The sequence below is a fragment of the Leguminivora glycinivorella genome, chromosome 4 (assembly GCF_023078275.1).
Source record: "Leguminivora glycinivorella isolate SPB_JAAS2020 chromosome 4, LegGlyc_1.1, whole genome shotgun sequence".
Lineage (NCBI taxonomy): Eukaryota > Metazoa > Arthropoda > Insecta > Lepidoptera > Tortricidae > Leguminivora > Leguminivora glycinivorella.
Window position 1 is genome coordinate 19,663,133 of NC_062974.1, and position 22,091 is coordinate 19,685,223.

The 22,091-nt window shown below is 36.6% G+C and overlaps 1 protein-coding gene across 1 annotated transcript; it reads left to right on the top strand.

Annotated features, from left to right (window-relative positions):
- The first annotated feature begins 1,951 nt into the window (after positions 1-1,951).
- LOC125225409 (protein windpipe) lies at positions 1,952-20,500 on the top strand. The gene is given in 3 exon segments (XM_048129114.1): positions 1,952-2,089; positions 17,768-19,348; positions 19,351-20,500. Coding segments are annotated over 2 exon segments (2,061 nt in total). The 5' UTR covers positions 1,952-2,089; positions 17,768-17,787; the 3' UTR covers positions 19,851-20,500.
- The last annotated feature ends 1,591 nt before the right edge of the window (positions 20,501-22,091 follow it).

Sequence of the window (22,091 nt, forward strand, 5' to 3'; positions counted from 1 at the left end):
AATTGCAACAACAAATTAGGCCCCATCCGTAAAATAATTATGACTGCCTGATTCTAGCTTTAAAATACGTCTAATATTCAGAACTCAACACGATATGAATCAGATATGTCAATGTCAAAAGTGACATTTCTTAAACCCAATAATAATATTGTGCTGTTAAACCTAGACGAATATTAGGTTCAAATTATGACTAAAATATCAGTCATCCTATAATAGACGAGCGTGTCGAATATAATGAGGATGACAGACAAATATAATTTGGTAGTTTACGAACACGGCTACAAGCTAAAAGCACGAAGGCGTAACAATTTAAAGACCTAAATATACCTACTCAAGTATCTAGTGATGTCATTTTTTTACGAAGTTGTCTCAGAACTTTAAAATCTCGTTTGTGTCTGGACTTCTTGAACATTTAGCAATTAAGGGTGATTTAAGTATATCGTAGATTTCGCAAAATTGTCTATAAAAAATAAACTCGTCCTCACATGCAACGAAACAAAAATCATCTGCTGACTTGCTTCTCAACCAATTGTACATATATAGAGTTAGTTACAGGAAATTTCGAAATTATACTGATGTTTGAAGAATGTCATTAAATGTCACCTTTAAATCATTTTGCTCGTGCTCCTCCGTAGCGATATTGGCGCGAGCGACGCGCACAATTTTTTCACTACACCAACACGAACAAAATACTGACTATAAAACATGAAACTAAATCATATCCATCAATTTATTCAATATTTATGATTCAAAATCATCATTCATATCTAACATCTAACATCAAGTAAAAAATTGTATGAAATTATTTTGCACTTTTGTGGATAAAATGCAGTTTTGCTATATGCTTTCGAATAGCAAAGAGAGCCTTTACCAGTTGGTGTGGTAAAAAAAATATTTGATCTTTCGGATATCGTTCTGATGTCGGTGTACATTTGAATTGGCCTGTAAATATGTTTCGAACTTGTTTCCATCGACAACAGCTTCATGAATTCAACGTGAATTTTGCTTTGCAAAAAAGCGTTTGACGCAAGCAATGACGACTTTGCGAATGTGAATGAATAATAAATTACGAATAACATTTGTAGTAGTTATGAAAATCTAAAACCCCTATTTTTCAGTTTATTTTAGACACTCACATTACATCTAAATATGGATCAAGCTATTTACGATGTCGCCCGACAGATGTTTTAAATAAGGATTATGTTTAATGTAATAGGTTATGGCTAACTGGTTATTTGAGTTCTTGTTTTGATAGTCTTAATGCATCTGTCTTCAGTAAATAAGTGTCTATAACTGGACATTCTCTATATGACTGTAAGGGGTTGTAAAGTCAGTGGTAAAATAACTAAAATTTTCAATAATAGAAAGCTAGAGTACTTTCCTATAATAAAAATAAAATATGGTATGCATTGCACGAAATACAGCACCAAATAGAAGAAAAATACGGTCAGTAGTTATTATAAAACATAATTTCTATTTAATAAGTCAAAGAGATCGATATAAAGTAAATGAATTGACCGTGACGTCACTCCTCACGATTTCATATTATTTACATGTTAGCAATCGTTGACAGTTCTTAAAAATAATTTGATTTGACTAGTAGGAAACTAGCCTATTATATGGCGCGTTTATGTCGACGATTTGTAATAACTGGTTTGTACAGATCCGTAAAACACCATCTGTAAAATATGCCAATGCAAAATTTAGCACCGCTGGATAGGACTGGAAATGGCGAAATAGAAATAAAACCTGTGCATATAATGTCATTTGCATAAATTGCATGTGCTAACTACTAAATTAGACACGGTTGCATCTCTCAACGCCCAAGCGCACGGGAACCGCTTAAGATATCCTAATTTCCCAAATTATTCAATTTGGACCCCGTCCAATGCCGGACAATACGCTCACCTTGAGTGTCACAAATAAAAGTTTTCACTTATAATGCAGTGTTCGGGGAAATCTCGGGTTCGCAGCACGTGTGACACAGGTTGTTTGATGTAACAGTTTGTTTAAACAGTGTTGTGAAGTGCGGTTATGTGCGTATTGTCTTTGTTTCCTTGATGGTGCTGATGTGATGATACGCTGAATGGTGGGTTTACGATTTATTGCGGGATTGTTGCAAGCGATGATAATTGTTTTATAGAAGTTTGATTGTAAACTTTAATACAAAGTTAACATTATACTCTCGCTGACGTAATATTTAATTAATTACCAGTTTATTTTCTTTCATTCGTGTGCTGCTTAACATTGTGAATTGGTGATAGATACCTACCTAAGTATTCTGGATTAAATTAATGACGTGGCTTAAGTAAGGTCTTTCATTTTATCGTGGTGAGAACGATTGAATCTAATCAGTACTTAGCTTAAAATGATAGTTCTATTTTTGAACCCATATTTTTTTTTAGGTGATTTTGATGTTGGTTCCATACAAAAATTTGCTCAGAATTTGATGTTGGCTCCATACAAAGATTAAAAAAAAAAACAGGCTATATGTCTTCTTACCATATTGTTCATTTGATACCACAAATTTAATCAAATCAATAGAAGCACCGACGTTAATGACCCAGACACGAGCAGCCCAACTTACATTACGTCGTTGAGATTGCCAATTCCGTTATGTGCATTTTTTCGATTTTTCGTTTTTTGCAGATTTACCTTTAAAATTGTATTCCACGTCTAATGCAAAAACCAGCATACGCAAATTCTACTTGGATCATGTTTTAACTAAACACATTTGTGATTTTAGCCCCAAAAATAAATACACATGTACTTCCAAGCACATATAGGTTTTGGTAACCAAGTAAAATAAACGAAATTGATAATTAACTACTGCACATGTGTGGATTTAGTATGGATTGTTGCTTAGTGTGCTTATGAGTTTCGGTCATATTTATTATTATATATCTTTATTTTTCAATTTATTTTTTTGTTTTCTGATATTCAAAGCTAAATATTTTAACCGTAAAGCTGTTATACTTATTGTGTTTAATATTGTAAAGTACTTTTTTGTCGTCGATTATTCGGCAAGTTTTTCACATTTATCGCAAAACATTTTCTAACAGAGTAAGAGCCTAAGAGGGTAGCAATTGCACTTCATTCTAACGTTCTTGATACTGATAAATTATGATAACTTTATATCTGACTTATTTTAACACTATTTTAAAAGTAATTGTTTATTGGTGTAGTTAGGTATCATCTACTGTGTAGTATATCCGACGTAAGAGTAGGACCAACCCTGGTAAGAAGAACGAGGGTGTTGTAAAAGGCGACTAAGTTCACAAACGAAGCAGCTAATAGCTATAGGGGAGATGAGCCACTTGTCTTCGAGAAGGAAAACCACAAACTCAAGCCCGGGATGGAATCCTCGTCAGGCGCGAGTAAGGTCCAAGCTGAAATATGTGGTAAACTCCTCAACCTCCAAGAGGCCAGTTTCCAAGAGGGTGGCGCAGGTGCGGGGAATCACAGCGATTTCCTTGACTCCTCAGTCCCTGGTGGTGTGTATGCCGAGGTGTGCGACAGGGCTGCGTTTTAGCTCCTACCGTGTACCGTGTGTGTCTTTGCTGCTTTGGTATTCATCTGCATACAAGATCTGCCTATAGAAAGTTCAAAGTTGTACAACACATCACTCCTCAAATCACGGAAGAAACGCGAGGAACTTTTAATTGACAGCCTTTATGCCAATACTTTATGCCGATGACGCAGCCTTTGTTGCTACCTCTGTGAGCTTCAGCTATATAATGATGGGTCCAATCTCCAAGGCAGAAATTCCACTCGATGGCACGCTGTTGGAGACCACCTTACGACAATAACCGACAATATTTTGCTCTAGGCAGAGGTTGACATTTGCATCGGCAAGGCAGCTACCCTTTTGGGAAGCTTAGTGCTCGAGTATGGCAAAACATACTCCTGACTACTAAGACCAAGGTGTTAGTTAGTTAAGCCGAGACGTATGCCAAAGTCAAACACCGCGGCATCTCCTTCTATAAGCGATGCCTGCGTATGATGTTGGGCATATCATCACAGGTCGTCAAACCAGAAAGTTCTAGAAATCGCTACCCAGTCTGACCGTGCTTCTCAAATAGAGGCGACTGCGTTGATGGGGTATATGCACAGGATGGAACCCTCTCGATTGCCACGCCGTGTTCTTCTGGGAACAGTAGCGAATGCCAAAAAAGATGTTAGTAGGTCATTGCTTCGCTTCAAAGTCTGCGCCAAGAGGTACTATCAGCTGCAAAAGTGCATGGAGAAGTTAGGAATTAATTAATTGATTAATACGCAATGCACTTTTGCAGCTGATAGGACATGGCTGCCTTTAAGATTACGACGATTACGTTGAATTTAGTCAGAACGAGTTTTAAGTTCTTTTTTTATTATAAATGTATATTTCGTTTCCTTTCAACCCCTTTTAGCCAAGAGTGGCACTGAAACTTGAGTAGTTAATGTGCTCTGCCTACCCCTTTATGGGATACGGGTTGATTATATGTATGTATGTACGTAAATAAATATATATTATTAGTAATTGACAAGGAAGGTCTTTAGTTTTGTCAGATACCAACATTTTCCTTTGGATAATATCATTTATTTCTGATACAAGTGATTGTTATATCATGTTGTTTTGTTTTTATTACCCTAAACGCACATAACTTACTCTGATAAACCTCAAATGAGCAGTATTTATGATTCCTATGTGCATGACTTACACATATGTATTTAGTAAGCTCAAAACCAATACCCATATGTGCACAAAATTAAGAAAAACGACTATATCTTAATTTGTGATTTATTATTTCCCATTTTTTTTCACACAACATATTTCTTGCTATTTTTGACACATTTTGGATACAAATTGAAATGATGTTTGTACCTAATTCTCTAGTAAATCGATTTTTTGTCTCTCCTGAAAAGTAGCTAAAATGCACATAGCGGAATTGGCAATCTCACCGACGATTAGTAGTCATTGCTCCACTTTACCACAGTCAAAATATTTATAGACAGTATCATATCATCGGTATAATTAGGTCTGTGTACGATGAGGAGATGATGTTAACACTGTTTTATATACACTACTAATATTATTGAATAAAATGAAATCATTGAAACACTAATATACTTAAAAGTGACAAAGGGAGACTGAGAAGTAAACATAAAGATAAGCCATTATTAAATAAATAAATATAATAATGAATAAATAAATATTATAGGACATTCTTACACAGATTGACTGCGGCCCACGGTAAGCTCAAGAAGGCTTGTGTTGTGGGTACTCAGCCAACGATATATATAATATAATATATAAATACTTATATACATAGAAAACATCCATGACTCAGGAACAAATATCAGTGCTCATCACACAAATAAATGCTCTTACCGGGATTCGAACCCGGGACCGCGGCGTAGCAGGCAGGGTCACTACCGACTGCGCCAGACCGGTCGTCAAATTATTAGTGATATACCTCTGTATATTTTAATAAAGAAGTGATGCAACAGCCTGTCGACAACATCATAGTTTGGCATTGACATTCTATAGAAAATGTACAAAGTTCTACTGTAAGGTAAGGTGGGTGAAGATTGAAGGGTTTTTTTATGCGGGGTAAGACAGAAAACTGCCCGTAGTCATCTTAACTTAAATTCTTAGCATATATGCATAGGTACTAGAGACTTTTGGCGTTGAAAAATTAATCAAGTTAAAATACTGACATTATAATATTATTGTGTGATATAGCTAACATACCTAAATTAATTACTAATGAATTTTGCATGTTAGGTATTTGTTACCTTCCGTATTTTGCGGGTTCGGCTAAATTTGACACCGACGAAAAGGTCAACGCGCTGTCACAATAGTTTTACGTTTACAATTTAGGTTATTTAAACGTACAATGTATTTTAATTTCTATTTAGAATTTACCGCTATTTATTTTGTACTACGTTTACTTCAAGGACACTCTTATATTGCTACTTATTGCTGAAACGTTGACCATGGCACACACAAGTCAAAGTTGGGAATTATAGATACCGTCGTTCCTAAACTAAGCACATACTAACTGGGTAGAAATACACCCTGTTTTTATTGAATTCCGTTAACTTTAAGGGAAGATTTTTTTAGTTCAAATACAATCAATTTCTCTCAGAAACTAGCCTCTTAACTCTTACGGTTATCGAATTATTAAAAAAAAAATTAATTACTGAACACGTGTATGGCACCCCTTACCACTTCCTAATGTTTTTTTTTTGACATGTGCCGTCAAACACTTGACAATGACTTTAATGTTATGATTAAGGTCCTCACACACAAATTAATCCATTTATTATGTATGGAAACGAAAAAAAAATTTTTTTTTCGAACTTAACAAAAAGCGATATACAGGGTGGTTCCTGATGATGAACCTGAATCGAATTTAAGGGAAAACAAAAAAAAACCACGGTGTATATATACATATTTTGACTGTAGGTACTGATTTGTAAAAACAGGACCCTCAATCAGTAATAATTAAGAGAGACACATTAAGTGTTCTGGACTAACATCAAACAAATTTAAAGGGCCATTAATACTTTGAAAAAAACTTGTATCTTCGTCTGTCAATGAAAAGAAAATTGTAGTAAGCATGTATGGAATGCATATAGACTTACTGCGTTTTAACTTTGAGGAACAGCGTGAGATACGAGATTTTTTAAAAGTAGTGACGATATGGCGCTCACACCTGTTGCACCATACGAGAGTAGACTAAAGAAGATATATCTTTTTTAGTCGTTCCCTCAATGCTGAGGATCGTGACGTCATGTCATTCTGTTGAAGACTAGGTCCCTCCATAATCGTCTGTTCCTCACCAAGCGCATGGCCTCGTGCAGTTTTAATCGCATGGATGCAGTAATTTGAGCACACCATCTAGTAGGGGAGGTGCCTGAGGTCTCGTGCCTTCAACTTTGCCCGTCATAATAAAATTATTCTCTCCAGGCTATCTGGCGGGTGACGTGAAAGGTGACCGATATAACTAAGAGTATGGTCCTGGCGTATTGTTGACAGCCGGCGCTTTATGCGTAGCTCCTCAAGAATGGACTGGTTAGTACGCATTGCCGTTACTATATATAACAGTCTTCAACACTCTTCCTTCCCTCTACCTGAATAATAAACAAGATTTTAATTTTAGAGAATATCAATGAATAAAATACATTAGAACCAACATTCAGCGTTGCTAGCCCATATCACCTGCACAACAATTGAACCTATATCTCACAGTCGACTGGGAGAAAATATGTGGTGAAATTCTTAACCCGTGACCGCACAGGTCAGTGTCACTAAAACACATTCAGGTACTAAGTCAAATGCCTATGGACCAAGGACCATTGACGATCAGTTTAACGACGCGCACGATGCGCCTGCGCATAAAGCTGTTACATTATCGAGACTGGGATACGAGGCTCTTAATTCTAGTTGCTTACCAACGAAGAGAGAGTTGATGGTTTATGCGTTTGAGAACTGTAATAATACTTGTGAACCCATATACAAATGGGAAATCGCTAAGAATCGATACACAAATCGCTTGAACGAGTGACAGTGAGGAAGGCCAACCGCGAATTTTGAAGTTTGTAATTGCGTGAATCTGGCGCGATACCGCTCAAGACCGAGTCAAATGGCGCGCTCTTGTGTTGGAGGCCAAAATTCATTTTGGGTTATCGCGCCAGTCAAGTAAGTAATTGTGATTCTCTTTTACTCCAATTATTGTGTAATTAAAAAGACCGAAACAGATGTCCGTAATTTGCGAACTTCAGTGATCGCGGTAACTGCAGGGAGTGCAGGGTACTTTCGTTGTAATGTTTTTTTTTTCGAATAGTGAAGACCAAAATATTCTCCCATCTTTGTGACAATAGTTATTTGTTTTACATGTTGGCAAAGTTGTTGTTTAACCGCACGTGCCAATATTGAAGCCCGAGCAAACGAAAGATTTCAATAAGAAGCGTAGCGAGTGGTTCAAAAAGTGGAATCTTGAGCGTTGCGAGGGCTTCTAGGCACGAAGGTTAAACAAACTTTGCCGCCGAGTGAAACACAAAATTTTTCACCACACCAACACGAACAAAATACTGACTACAAAACATCAAACCAAATCAAATCCATCAATCTATTCAATATGTATGATTCAAACTCATCATTTATAGGTAAATTCTACCAGCCAGCTTAAGTTAAAATTTGTTTGAAATTACTTTGCACTCTTGTGGATAAAATGCAATTTTGCTATCTGTTTTCGAATAGCAAAGTAAGCCTTTACCAGTTGGTGTGGTGAAAATTACTTGAGCTCGCTCAAGCCATAGGAATAGGTACGCAGCAAGAATGATTGGGTGTTTTTAACGCCTCTGAGAAACAATAAAATTATAAGAAGAAGCACTAAAATTATCGATGTACTTTGGTCTTTGGAGTACCGCAAACTGTTTTTGTTTATGCTCGCTAGACGCCCATGCACATGTGTAGGTACGTGTTTACGAAAATTATATGTTTAAACTGAAGAAAAAACGTAGGTAGGTATAAACTAAGTCTGGCACTTCGGCAAACGAATTTTACAATAACACAGCCACATGTTCACATTATTAACGAATGATAATGTTTCTTTAAACCATTTTACTAATGTTTTAGTGAAACGAATGTAGAATTTCTGGCTGGCTGGAACATCAGCGCTAACGTTGTTAACAATATGCTGAAATTAGAGCACTTCATGGCGCCTTCTCCTTTTTAGGGTTCCGTAGTCAACTAGGAACCCTTATAGTTTCGCCATGTCTGTCTGTCCGTCCGTCCGTCCGTCCGTCCGTCCGTCCGTCCGTCCGTCCGCGGATAATCTCAGTAACCGTTAGCACTAGAAAGCTGAAATTTGGTACCAATATGTATATGAATCACGCCAACAAATTGCAAAAATAAAAAATGGAAAAAAATGTTTTATTAGGGTACCCCCCTACATGTAAAGTGGGGGCTGAAATTTTTTTTCATTCCAACCCTAACGTGTGATATATTGTTGGATAGGTATTTAAAAATAAATAAGGGTTTACTAAGATCGTTTTTGATAATATTTTTATTTTCGGAAATAATCGCTCCTAAAGGAAAAAAAGTGCGTCCCCCCCCCCTCTAATTTTTGAACCATATGTTTAAAAAATATGAAAAAAATCACGAAAGTAGAACTTTATAAAGACTTTCTAGGAAAATTATTGTGAAGTTGATAGGTTCAGTAGTTTTTGAGAAAAAAACGGAAAACTACGGAACCCTACACTGAGCGTGGCCCGACACGCTCTTGGCCGGTTTTTATATCTTCATATTGGTAACATTTTCCATTGCTGTGTGTTTAGTTGTTTACGAATAAATTAGCCTTAGAATAAAAGTGTAATATGTCTAAGCCTAGTGCTATCGATTGCAGACGTTTCTGCTAATCAGAAGTTGAAATTTACGAATATATTAATTATATTTCTATAATGAGAAGGCAAAATGAAATTGCATCGCGCCAGGTGGCGCTTTTGCTGTAACCGACTGCTATCACTGTCAGATGTCACCGGTACATTTTTTCCGCTCATCGGTTGCAGTGGCGACATCTATGACATCTGTCCTAACCTTTCAGCGATCCTAATTTATAAACACCACGAGTTTTGTCAAACAAACGGCAGATATATAACTTCTTTGAATTGTGAGGTTGTTTCAAAACAATCCGCGAACTGTCTCGGAAAAGTCAATACTGAAAGAAAAGTGCTCGTACCGCCATTGTTCGGATTTGAATACAAACGAACGATCACGTCAGTCTCGCGTGTTCTAAAAATTATACTAGGTCTGACCTAAATTACTGAACCCTACACTAAAACTGCATTCAAAGATATCTTTCAAAAATTGATTTTTTTCATCAGGCAAGATTCGCTGCTAACAAATACTTTAAAAGTTTGAATGAATTATTGTTAAAAAAGACATATGATTTAATTTTGCGCCCTTAGCATCTCTGTTACTTCACCGCCCCATTATCAGCTAAAAAGTAAGTAAGAACTGCCATTTCCCGCTTCACCGGCCGTTAATGATTCCCCGGTTGGCTCAGCGCCTGAGGCATCCACTAACGAGACGTTAGTTCCATAACCATAGCCATTCAAATATCTCACTAATACAGCCATTAGGTTATCGTTGGCTTGCACTACGTGATACATTTTATCTCTAGATTTACTGACTTGCGCTGGAAAATCGTGTAACGAAAATATATCAGCGCACGTAGACAGGCCAATAGCTAAAGCTGCCGGCCTGGCTGAAATGACAATCGTTGACGCTAGATGCCGATCGAAACCCAGTCTATCGTCAGTCGAAGAGCGATATGTATAGCTATTAGCTAGGCTACGATGACGATATTATCGTAAGCGTTTGTGCATTTGGCTACGTACCCGGCTTGGTGAACCTGGTCGCACTAATCATCATCATCATCATCATCATTTCAGCCGTTAATCGCCCACTGCTGAGCGTATGCCTCCCTTCTAAGAACTACTTAAAAAAATCATTGATGTTAAAGGCTTATTACAGAGTCGAGGACTATTTGACAGACAAACATGCATGGCCCGAACCAGAAACTACAAAAAACGAATAGCAATTAAAATAATTGTATTATGTATAGAGGACACAGTTCAGATAAGAAAGCACATCAAATATTTTATATTTTATGTTGTGTAGGTAAATTACATATTTAATGATATTGAGATTCATATTATCTTTTTCTTCTATGACAATTTGATATGTTTTCTCTGAAGAAGAACGACGTATTATTAAGCAATAATATAATTTATTGAAATTGATTTCCATAGAGTACCTAGTCTGTTCATATTCTTTGATGAATACTTTTGCATGTTAAATTGTATGTTGTTATTTAATGCATGTTAATTATAAGATGTAATGTTTTGAAAAGAAGTTGCCCGCCGAGTTTCTTGCCGGTCCCATAGTGGATACCCCCCTCCCAACTGAGGGGGGACTGAAATCTTCTCGAGGCTGAGGCGTAGGGTTAGAGCCGGCGTAGCTTTATTTGACGTTCATATGCGCATTGTAATATGCCTACTTGAAAAATAAATATTTCATTTTCATTTTCATTTTCATTTTCATTTTCATTTTCATTTTCATTTCATTTTCATTTTTCGTGTACGCCACTTATCCCGGTCCTGGACTAATCTCATCCAGAGATGCCCCGCAGTTTTTCGAATGTCGTCCACCCCATCGAGCCAATAGATGCCAGGCGCTTCTTACATCCACGTTAAAGTGCACTACATAATACAGTGCGAGAATCCAAGAGTGGTAAAAAGATTTGCGTATCGTTCGCTGCAAAGCGTATATTTGACCATTTGTCTACGGGCCTTGTTTTGCAATAAAAGAGCGTAAGATCGTTCATAACAAATATATCTTTCTGTACACTATCTTCCGGTTCAAGTGCATATAAATATTAACGCGAAGATCGACCGTGGAGTTTATGTAATGGACTAGTCTGCGAGCTGTTTAGATTTTCTGTTAGATACTATTTTAAAATGTGTTAAATCGTTACTACGTAGCTAGTCGTGATTGCGCTATTTTCTTTTTATCTTTTGATAATGGTTTAGTATAAGTACATGAAGTTGCAGTAACACACTGATATAAATATTTAATAATAGTTCACATAATTAGGTCCCTGTGTAAACCGAGGCGAGTATTGAGTTTTAGACAGCTGTAAATGAAGATCATCTTCAGGGGATCAAACTACTAGCAAATATCAAGCAAAAATAATGTTTGCAAATATCTTAAATTTATGCACGCCAGAAAATAATTACTTTTTTGATGTCATCTTGTTATATTGGTGAGCAATAAATAATATTTGTATTGTATGTTGTCGGTATACTTATAAAACACGATACGATTGATAAGTACCAAAAACATAGTTTCGGGAAAACGCGAATTGAAAGTTTGATCATCAAAATTTTAAAATGTGTTTTTACTAAGTACCTACTGCATTTCTCTTATTGTTTCGTAATATGTGATATCAACAGTAAGGTAATATTCTGTTACGGATACAGGAGACGATATTTTATTCAAAGGAATATAATTTATTTCACGTTAAAAATACATATTAAACTAACACAAATAAAACTATACTATGAACTAATAAATTAAACTCGACTATTAACTTAAATCGAGTGTCAAGTCAACACAAACCTGATAGGGTTTCATGGCACTCTGGTGTATGAACAAATGTAAGATTTTTAATATAGAATAAATAAATAAAATAATAAACTATAACTAAACTAAATCTACCTATAAAATATTTTATTCATGGTTACAGTATTAAATATTTTTTTTTTAGTGTAGGTTTGCTGTACAACGTTAGTACGATCTTATTTTTATTTTTATTTTCAACATACAAGAATGACATTTAAAAGGATGTTTACAAAGGTTATGATTATGACGTAAGAAATATGTTTGGAACTTTTCAGCCAATCGTCACCTAATGTAAACACAGTATTTATTGTTTACGTAAAAATCATTGACAATAAATAAAACATGCGAAGTGCGTGTCGGGTCGCAGCTCGCTCAATGGAGGCTTCCTTAACTTTATTGACTAAAATGCTACCGTAAGTTTTCGGTATGTCTACAATAAGTATGTACTTATATGATCGTACGATATTTTTTTTAAACAAGTAACTTTTTAATGACTTCATTTATAGAAAGTAGTTAGGTACAAAGTTTTAGTATCTAACTTATAATATTTTTAGCTCGCCCGGTTTAAAAATAGGAACACATTTGTTCGTTAAGAAATTCTCAACCACCGTCGAGCAACGCAAACATTGTGGTTCTGGTAGTTATTATCGCAAATATCTTTAATAAATGACGCTGTTGATCATCAAAAACACTGTTATTAAGTTGTAAGTTCCCATACGGCGGATCACGGCCGGCCGGTCTGTTGCATATCCATCGGCCTTGGTGACTCATGCAGTTTCTTTATTATGTAAAAATCCTTTCGCTTTCTTATTTCGGTAATATACTGGAAGATACCTGACATCCTTAGTAAATTCTATATACTGTCATATGTAGATGAGTATCATAGATATCGTTTCGTGAGTGTTTGTGCCATTCGGCTTCGCACTCAGTACTTATATAATACGTTTTGCCTTAAGTTGATTTGCACGTTAATTATAGTACCATTGCTCATGCCACTCTTGCGGTTTCATGACTTCGTCACCACAATACTACCACAAGTTTTTCCAACTACCCCGAAGTGTTACTGGAACCAGAAATTTCATACATATTTATGACGTTTACGGTATCGAGTATCAAATTAGACAACGTCAAAAACTCTTGTTATAGGTACAGTACCTACCGTCACTACCGCGCAGCTATAAAGTTCATTATATCACCCATTTAAACTTCGTTTAGACGATTCAGTGCTGCAGTTATGATATCCGACGAATCTCAAGTTACAATGTTTAATTAAACTGAGATGGTTACTTACTGAAATTATTAAACACTCATTCTTCACCATTTTCTTAAACAGACTAAAGGAATTGTTTATCAGTTATCCGCATAAACCAACCAGTTCCCGCTAACCACGCACTGTTCAGTATCAAAACCTACGAAAATAGCCACAGGTACGCTTAAACAAATTCCCGGCAGTCAAGTTCGTTCAAGGTCCGAATAACTGATGGTAAAAATAGCATCCAATCTTCTTATTTGCGTTTGTATTGCAATTTGTACATGCGTGCTGGACTGGGGGACTGGGGGACAGGAAAGACCGAATAAGTCTCGTTAAATGTATGAAGGTTACCTTATGTTTTGGTATAATTCATGAGCTGGGGGTAAAGGTGTTACCTAACTTACGTTATTTGATATGACCTACGGAAAATGGACGAATGGTTTCTGTTATCACTTTAGCTGTATCGTTAGGCAGTTTAACTTTAAGAAGAAAGAAAAATAATTTGTTGCCATATCTAAAAACATCGTCATACGTGGTACACTCAGGTGTCATATGGAATGGATCGAAAGTTCCAAAAAGAAAATCTTGTCTCCAGTGTTACGTAAACTCCTGATACTGTATCACTTTTCTTAACCTGTATCTAGTGCTGTGTATCTGTACTTATCAAGGGAATCTTATGATGGCAAGACACTATAATACGTTTCTCAGAAAATGTAAAGAAATAATAACATGCGGTTAATACTACAAACGTTACTATCTCAGTTATAAGTGAAACAGATAGATTTATATTAGGTATCCAAGATTAAATAGTCGCTTTAGTGCGACTTGCTTGTCGGTTTTACCTCTCATATTCATCTTTCTGCGAACTTACGTCATACCAGGTAGTGATTTCATCTACCTAGATGAGATCTGATCTTACGCGACATGCACATATTTGTACATCGTACTCAAGATTTTAAGTTAGTGCATGACACATTTAGTAGACACGCAAACTATTTTTAAATAACAACAAAAGAAATCTCAACTAGCAGCATTTTTTTTATATATGAATCTACATAAAATTGTTTCATTTCATTTATTATGAACCAACTTACACTAACAGATCGAACAGCACAACAGAACAGGCATCTTCTGGGCGAGCTCACTCCATCGTAAAGTCTGTGGTCAAACATAAAAAAAAAAAAAAAAAAAAAAAAAGATAAGTTACAGCTAAAGGTTACAACAAAGGGCTATACAACTATACAATTGTAGTAATCTAGATGACAGTGAGCAAAAATTCATTAGAAATATTACAAAATACGGTAAACAAATGGTTTCCGAAAACCCTGATACGCTCTTGTTATCTGTATTGGCGCAGTATTGTTATAGATACCGATACGAGTAATATTGATCCAAAGGGCATCTGCTTGCAAGCGGAGGGTAAACAAGCCAACTCTGATAAATTTTCCAAGAATAAACTGTGCTTACCTGATTTCATCGTCAGAACAGTGGGCGTTGAAAGTGTTAAATATCGTCGTCCAAAATGCATTGTTTTTATGTGTCATTTTTCAAAAACGACGAGGTGTTATAAGTTTGACTGTCTGTCAGTTTGCGTGTGCGTCTGTCTATGGCATCGTAGGTCCCGAACGGATGAACTAATTTAGATTTAGTCTTTTTTGTTTGAAAGCTCAATTAGTCGAGAGTGTTCTTAGCCATGGTTTCATGAAAATGTCGGAGGTTTTTTCAAAATTTAAATTTTTTGATTAGGTTACTACTCTATCGAGTAACGTGTTAAAAATTATTGTAGTCACACTGTAGTGTGGGCAGGGTGTTTACCGCTCTTGCCTCATGACTTGAGAGCTGCGTTTGCGCATGATGTCACACTTGGCGTAATCTTGCGACAATAAACGACAAATTTACGCGAATTGAGCGTCTTGTAATGTTATCGTAGTTTTAGTTTTACATCTGAATGTCTTTAGCAATCTGGTTGGTCTCGCTTCTACATTTATGTAGAGTTTTCATTTTGAAAGCAATGTCGTTCCTAATACATCGTACGGTATGGCCACTCCCGCACCCCGCTGAAAGTGCCGCCGGTTGGGCTTTCGGTTACCTCACAGTTACCGCTTGTCAAAAACGCAACCAGTCGACCTGTCCATCTCACAAGCATGTCTATCATACAAGTATGGTAAGATTGGTAAGCGTATGGTACGCGCTTAGACTGAATGCGTTAAGAACGCGCCTCTTTCATAATATTTGATCGCCATTGTCCCAGGTGTGTTAATACTCTCTACAAAAACATTATTTAAAAGTAGGCTATACTGTAATGAAACAATTTACCACTAAACACTTACTACTTGAATTGCTCGCCTGATTAAAAAGGATTAAAAACAGATTGAGAACAAAGCTTAATAGTAACAAAACAGGTAGAATATAACATGTAATGTGTAATGTCTTACAAACAACCTTCGGGTATCAGATATGAAAATTGATAAACACACCCGCGTTTATAGTATATGTACTCTTCTATTAACCTGTCTGATAGCAATCTGCGCAGCACCCTGAGCCCGTGTCACCTCGGCAGCATAAATCACCCATGCCCCCTGTGGAGTTCCGCTGGGCTGCAGGCGTGGGCATTCGCACAAGCGTTTAACCGCCCGCTTCCTGCCGCCAATATAACACCAGCTTTACACGGGCATAGTATTGTGACGTTATTTCCCAGACTAGACGAACCGTCATCTAAATCTACAGGCTTCGTCAAACGTGAAGGCACAAAACAGTATCAGAAACAAGCTTTGTCCAAACTACATCAGTCATAATTCGCCGCAAGATTCGTCAAAAGTGTATAAACATTTTCCAAAAACCTAACATTACCTAGGTACCTACCTTCTACATTAATTCCCGAAAGTCGCGTACCTTAATTTTATTAGTGTAAGTGTAAGTGAAAAGTGTCTATAAACCACTTGTACCTACCATAATTTCATTATGTATGTTCATATCCATGTAACAAATATTATAGTAGCAAACACTACTACGCCCGTGTAAACCCAGCATAACATTGAGCCATTTTAGCCCGCGGCCAAGTGCACCGATGTTTATTGCTAACAGAAATAGAACGCTTAAAACCACTAGGAATAGATTTATGTGTATAGCGAATTCCGGAACATTGTGTGGCACGTGCTCTTCTGTAACTCATTCATTGACGCTTATCTCGTATCTTTGTAAATGTTTTAATAAATTGTTGATATAGATTCTCAAATAGGCTAGTTTCCTATACTTAAAATAAAATATTTTATGCAGTGCACGAAATAAAGCACCACATAATTAGAACAAAAATATGGACAGTAGTTTTGTTACAACATAATTTCTATTTAATAAGTCAAAGAGAAAGATATAAAGTAAATGAATTGACCGTGACGTCACTACTCAGTATTTCATAGTAATTCCATATTAGCAAATCGTTTTGACAGTTCTTAAAAAAAGATTTGACTAGTAGGAAACAAGCCTATTATAAACTTTAATAAAAATACTACACACTAAAGAAAAAGCGATCAAGCCCACTGGATACCTTGGATGCAAACTAATGCTAAATAGTAGTACCTATAATGAAATCCCGTAATGTTGTTGACTTTTTGTCGTTTTCTTTCAACCCCTTAATTGCCAAGAGTAGCACTTAAAGTTCAGCAGTTTCATGTGCTCAGTCTGTGCCTATACCCAGATGTAAGTTTATTTATGAACGTAATTTGAAATGGTGCGGCTATGAATGAAAGGAAACGCCTAGATTCAAATTGCCGGCTGAACTGCAGTTACTAATTGAAGAGGTGGAGTTGACAGGCAATAGACTGCGGGGGACCGCAGTTATCTACTAGCCACTATATTTAGATGGAAATATCGGATGTTGCGATTTATTCCATTACTTCGGACTGCCGTGAATAATTGGTATCGATTCGTTTATCTAGTAGGTGGTTTATGAGCTGCGGCTGTAACGTTATACCGTTCATGACCGCAACAGATTAGCGTTAAACGTATCTAGACGTGAATTACAGTACGCTGGGTTACTTAAATTATAGCAAAATTTACGAGCTTGATATTTCTTTTGACTTTTCGTTAGTAGCTCCGATATAATTACAATTTGACATTGAAACTCACCGCTCACCGTCATACATTTCCAACATGTCCATTGTTACCAAAATATTATTACAATAGATATTTCCTGATGCTTTGTGAATCTAACATCAACAATACCTATTCAATAACTGTTATAGAAATAATGGACATTTTATTTTAAATTATTAAACATGTTGTTTACCCTTATTCAAGTGTATTCCGCAGCGTTTATTAATTGTATTTTCTTTCTATTCCAGGTGCTGAGACAATAAGCAAAATGAGCATACTCCGTGCATGGGCGAGCCTGCTGGCTCTATCGGTGCTTCTCGCACCGGTCTTGTCTTCCGTCTGCCCCGAAAGCTGCATCTGCTCCACCACCCGCGACGGCCTCCATCGCGCCGCCTGCAGCAACCTTGCCAAACTGTACAAGTTCACTCTCCGCCAGAAACATCACAACATCAACATCCTAGATCTGTCACATAACAACATCACCAAAATCTCCCGGGAACTCGATCGTTTAACCGAAGTCGTCACGCTGGATATGTCCACAAATGGCATCACAGAAGTTGGCAAGTTTTTGAACAATGCGAAGAAATTAGTCCATCTTAATTTGGCTAACAACAGAATAGAGGGGTTGTCACTAACGAATCTTCCGACCAGTGTCAGTTCCTTAGATTTAACTAATAATCTGTTACGGGATGTGCCTAATAATATTGGTCATTTATCTAGCTTAGAGCATTTAGAATTGGAAGGCAACCCACTTGACTGTACCTGTGATAATATCAAAGCGCGAGATCGTTTACTGGCCTTGAACGTTCACATTGATGCCGTAAAATGCGCTTCTCCCGGAAAACTTATAGGCAAGTCATGGTTAGTCTTGAAAGCAAAAGACATATGCAAAGTAAAAATAGAAACAGAACCTTTAGAAATGATGATGGGCGACCAACCCCCGGTTGATGCCGTAAGAATTGGTCAAGAGACTACGGATTTAAAATCTATGCCTTTAGTTGCTTCTAGTGATTTAGATGATGGTGATGTAATACATGGTCAAACTCAGGCAGAAGATGATGACAATCAGCAATTTTTAAAAGTGGGGCATATGTCTACGGTATCACATTCAGACTATATTGGACCTGAGGGATCTGGTGATGTGGAAACTGCAACTGATTCTGAAATCATTTTACATAAGCATACCGAAGACCTAAATGCAGAAATACAAACTACTGATGACCCTAGGGAAGGTTCAGGTGAAGGTTCAGGTTTTATTCCCTTCGATAGCGATTATGAGAATGAACGTACCTCAACATCCACGATTCCACCTTATTATGAAGAGTTTCATCCGACTCCAGTCACACCACTATTTCATGATGATATTAATAACGCTACAACCGATCTTCCATTGGTGGAACCTCCTACTTTATATGCAGGTGGATCTGATTGGCATCTCAAAACTGATCCTGAACCATCGACCGAAAAACCCGCGATCACACCAGTAACTCGAGACACAACGGTTTCCGAACAAATCAGAATAACTCCAGCGGAAGTGCAGGAGCCGTCGTCTGACGAAAATCCTGCACCCCATAAAACTGGTACATATGTATGCATTGCAATTATTGTCGTTCTATTAGTGGGGCTCATTGGATTTGCTATAATCAAAGGTCAAATGAGAAAACGCAGAGACAGGCGACTTTTACGGCAGCAGAAAAGAGACATTGAAAATGCTTCCAAGGAAATGGTCGATATGAATAAGTCACTACTAGGTAAACCGGCTGTACTGGAACCTCCAATCGAAAGGAAAGTTAATGGTAAATATGAGCTTGTACCGACTCATGAAAGCTACCCCAAAAGAATGAAAATGGGGATATTGGCAACGGTATTAAACATGGAGATAACAATGGTATTAGAACCGACAGTCCCAGAGATACGAATCAAAACAAAAGCAGTTCAAAAGATAACAACTTAGCTGAAACACCAAAATTTAACGAATCTTTCGAGTCAACTCCAGCGTCTCCCGATTCGAAAAAAGACACTCACTCTTTATCGAGTGAAGATGTTTTTGTGCCTATTAATGACAGCGAAGCACCTCATTTAAACGGTAACACTGACATGGATTTGTCACAACTATTACTGAATGGCGACCAGAACACTGAGTCCGATTTCTTATCGCCATCTCGCGAGTACGTTCCAGTGTATTCCCCCGACATGGGTCGAGTGCGAATTAAGATGACCGAGACTCCTAAGCCGAAAACCCCTGTGCTCGTCACGAGGAGTCGGTCCAACGCCGGCGACATCATCATAACTCCGTCCTTGAACGACAGCACACGCAAGTCAACCACTTGAAAATTGGTTTCTGTGAATAGAACACTTGGTGTAATACAGTGTCAGTCAGCAAACACTTCACTAATGGCAAAATTCTGTGATTTTATTGTGTGGATATTCGTTGGGATTATCACGTTGAAGCATTTGAAAATGTCAGTGCGTGTGTGAGTTAAGTCTAGAAACTTTGCTGCCAAAGTGTGTTTGTAGTCGACAGTGCCTTTATTTTAAACTTTGTTAGTGGTATAAATATATTTATGAGAGTATATCGAGCAATAAGTAAAATATTTTTGTACGTGTAAAAATGTTGCCATGTTCATGATAGCTGTAAATGTCATTTTAGTTCTATCTTTATAATGGTCTCGTAGAAATCTACGTTTTAAACCAAAACTGTATGGCTAAACATACAGTGTTTTATATCGTTTAGATATTTCAAGCACATCTGTACCTTGAGTACAATTTTTGAATTGTAATTTCAATGGTTGTGTACTTATTTTTTCCTAAAACTACCGAGCTACTACAGCGACAATTATTTAACAAACCGGGATGAATTGAAATCGAGAAGGTGACTGAAGGCGATATGTTGCTACGACAAGTCTAATTGCACATCCATTTATGTATAAATATTATTGATAACAGTAGCGGCTTTTCCTTTGCCCTCCTTCTCGGCTCAAATTGGGCCCCTATAGAGAGGGAGAAGGTGACTGAAGGCGATATGTTGCTACGACAAGTCTAATTGCACATCCATTTATGTATAAATATTATTGATAACAGTAGCGGCTTTTCCTTTGTCCTCCTTCTCGGCTCAAATTGGGCCCCTATAGAAATTGGAGCTGGCTATGTTATGAACTCTCTGTCTTCTTACTAGAGATTTATTTTTTATCGGTCTGGCTAAACATAAGTTCCTCTAAGTTATGCTATTGAGTTTAGTATTTAAGAATGTGATACCAATAATTTTAGTAATCTATACATTTTTTTTATGTATACGCCTATTTAAATTTCCATCTCATGATTTCTGTATATTGATCACTTATTTTCGATCATTGAGCTTGTATATTGTTGACATTTAATCACTTTTAATTTTGGTTTCATGTAAGTTTTTTTTATAAATCAATGAACAGAACAAAATAAGAAAGTAGATCGTTAAGGAGAAGATTAATGTATTTTAAAGTAATCAATACAAATGATATAAACAGTTGGTCAAGACTTAGTTGTTTCACTTACCTATATTCCTATCTTGCCTCAACGAGGACTTTCAGTGAAGTACGTGATGATCTGATGATCGGAATGATCGAAGCTAGAAAATGAATTGGCTGTCATGTCGTGAGCAGGTCATGATACTGTAGACCGAGCTAAGATTTTTTTTTGAAATCTTTTAATGTCCATGTATTACTAAACGTTATCTAACTAAGCAGTTCTAATGTCTACCAGTATATGATATGCTTTACCTATGAAAAAGTGAAAAAAGCGATTTGCGAAAAAGTGCAGTAACTTAAAAATTGGGATGAAAATGGCAAATATATATTTATTAAACTAGAAGAAATAATAGCCTGCGAAATTACCCTTTTTTTCTTAGCAAGGCCAATGTACTGAACGGATGAACCAAATAAGTAGGTATGTGTAAATATTTTAAAATAGGCAAGATCCCATAATCAGAATAATCACACCGTAAAAGATGTATGAATATATTCAAACAAAATTTGACACGAAATAAATTAAGGAACAGCGAGGCAAATCTCGACTTGGGGGCAAATGTAACTAAGTGGTCCATTTTTCCATCTTTGGCCCCGAAGTCGAGATTTGTCCCGCTGTACCTTATGAAAATTACTTAATTAATATCAATCTGAAAGAATCAAACCTTACTATAGAAGAAGATTAAATAGAACCAAAATGGTAAAGACTATAAAGACACAAAACCATCAATCAAGTGGTTGCAAAAACCTCTTTAGTTGCTTGTCAAAATGCTTGTCAAAGTATAGAACTTGAAATCTAATATAAATTGTCGACTAACGACATCTATTACTATATTGTTAAACAATTGTTAGTAAAGATGTCATAATCCAATACCTGATCGAGTCATTTACTTGACCCTCCCTACGCCTACTCATTTACTAACCGCAAAACCAATATATCTGCTAACTACTGCTATAAAACTGAGAATGAATTTAATTAGGGTATTTTACTGATGTTGATTTAAAATAAGGAAAACCATTAGGCCAGGTATATTTTTTTTATTAACACCGATTAATAACCAAATGCACGTTT